The sequence below is a fragment of the Pygoscelis adeliae genome, unplaced genomic scaffold (assembly GCF_000699105.1).
Source record: "Pygoscelis adeliae isolate BGI_AS28 unplaced genomic scaffold, ASM69910v1 Scaffold314, whole genome shotgun sequence".
Taxonomy (NCBI): Eukaryota; Metazoa; Chordata; class Aves; order Sphenisciformes; family Spheniscidae; genus Pygoscelis; species Pygoscelis adeliae.
The window spans coordinates 693,676-694,665 of record NW_008824668.1 but is presented as its reverse complement, the minus strand read 5'-3'; the positions used below and the strand labels follow the sequence as shown (position 1 = coordinate 694,665).

The 990-nt window shown below is 59.4% G+C and overlaps 1 protein-coding gene across 1 annotated transcript in view; it reads right to left on the bottom strand.

Moving 5' to 3' along the window:
- TBPL2 (TATA box binding protein like 2) overlaps positions 1-593 on the bottom strand; it is a 21,217-nt gene extending 20,624 nt beyond the window's left edge. The window contains exon 1 of the mRNA XM_009322937.1: positions 260-593. Coding sequence (XP_009321212.1) covers positions 260-593 — 334 coding nt within the window. The remainder of the gene's footprint in view (positions 1-259) is intronic.
- Between the last annotated feature and the right edge of the window lie 397 nt (positions 594-990).

Genomic DNA, 990 nt, shown 5'->3' with positions numbered 1-990 from the left:
CTTGGCCCCAGCTTTTCTCTCCCTGTTGGCAGGACACCCCCCCCCATCCCTTGTCAGTGGGGCGCCAAGTCTGTTCCCGCTCCTGGGAAACGATGATTTGGTTCTGATGCTGGCTATTTGGTTCTGATGCTGGCTGGAAAACTCCGCTGTGGACAAAAGCAATGAAACGTTGGCAAAATCTCCTGCTGCCATGCCCCACCGCAACCACCGCAGCAACTGAAGTGATTAATATAAGCAAGATTTGGCCTTAAATGCGCACCTTGCAAGCGTAGGGTGCAGATGCTGCCTTTGGCTGGCTCCCAGGCTGCTCTCAGCAGCGCTCCTGCAAGAGCGGAGTGACCGGCCAGGACATGCTGAGCCAAGGAAGCTCCAGGATGAAGCAGCAAAACGCTGCCCGGCCAGCTGACGGCCGGTCGCACGTTCAAAGCGGCTGCCTCCTGCACATCCCCGCGCACGCTGCCGCCGCCGGCCCGGGCTCGCTTAGCCTCGCATGCAAGGCACAGCTTCCGCCAGCACCCGCCTTGTGCCGCTGCCTTTGTTTGCTCCAGATAGTTTGGAAACGCGGCGGTAGCCTGCAGCTGAGTGACACACATGGCTGGCGAAGAGGGTAACGATGAGCCCTTAGCGCAGCTCGATGCAAATCCTTCTCTGATACCGAACGCTGCGGAGCAGTTGATTTCTCAAAGGCGCTTTGGGACAAATAAACAAATCGCTTGCTCTGAGCAACAGGGCCTGGAAGTTACACCAGAGGTCTGTAGAAATGACGGGAGGGTGCGTGCAAAGCCCTGGGGCAACACCAGCCTCCCCACTTCACTGGGATAACTCCCTTTTGCCGACTGCCTCCCAGCTGCAGAGCGACCAGCCGCTGTGGATACCGCAGCCGGGCTCGGGACGCTGGTCCTGACCAGCAGCGGCGCCGGGCCGCAGCCACCGCTGGCTCAGCTGTCCTTGTCACCGCTCCTGCTGCCAAAAAAGGTGAATTTTCTTGTG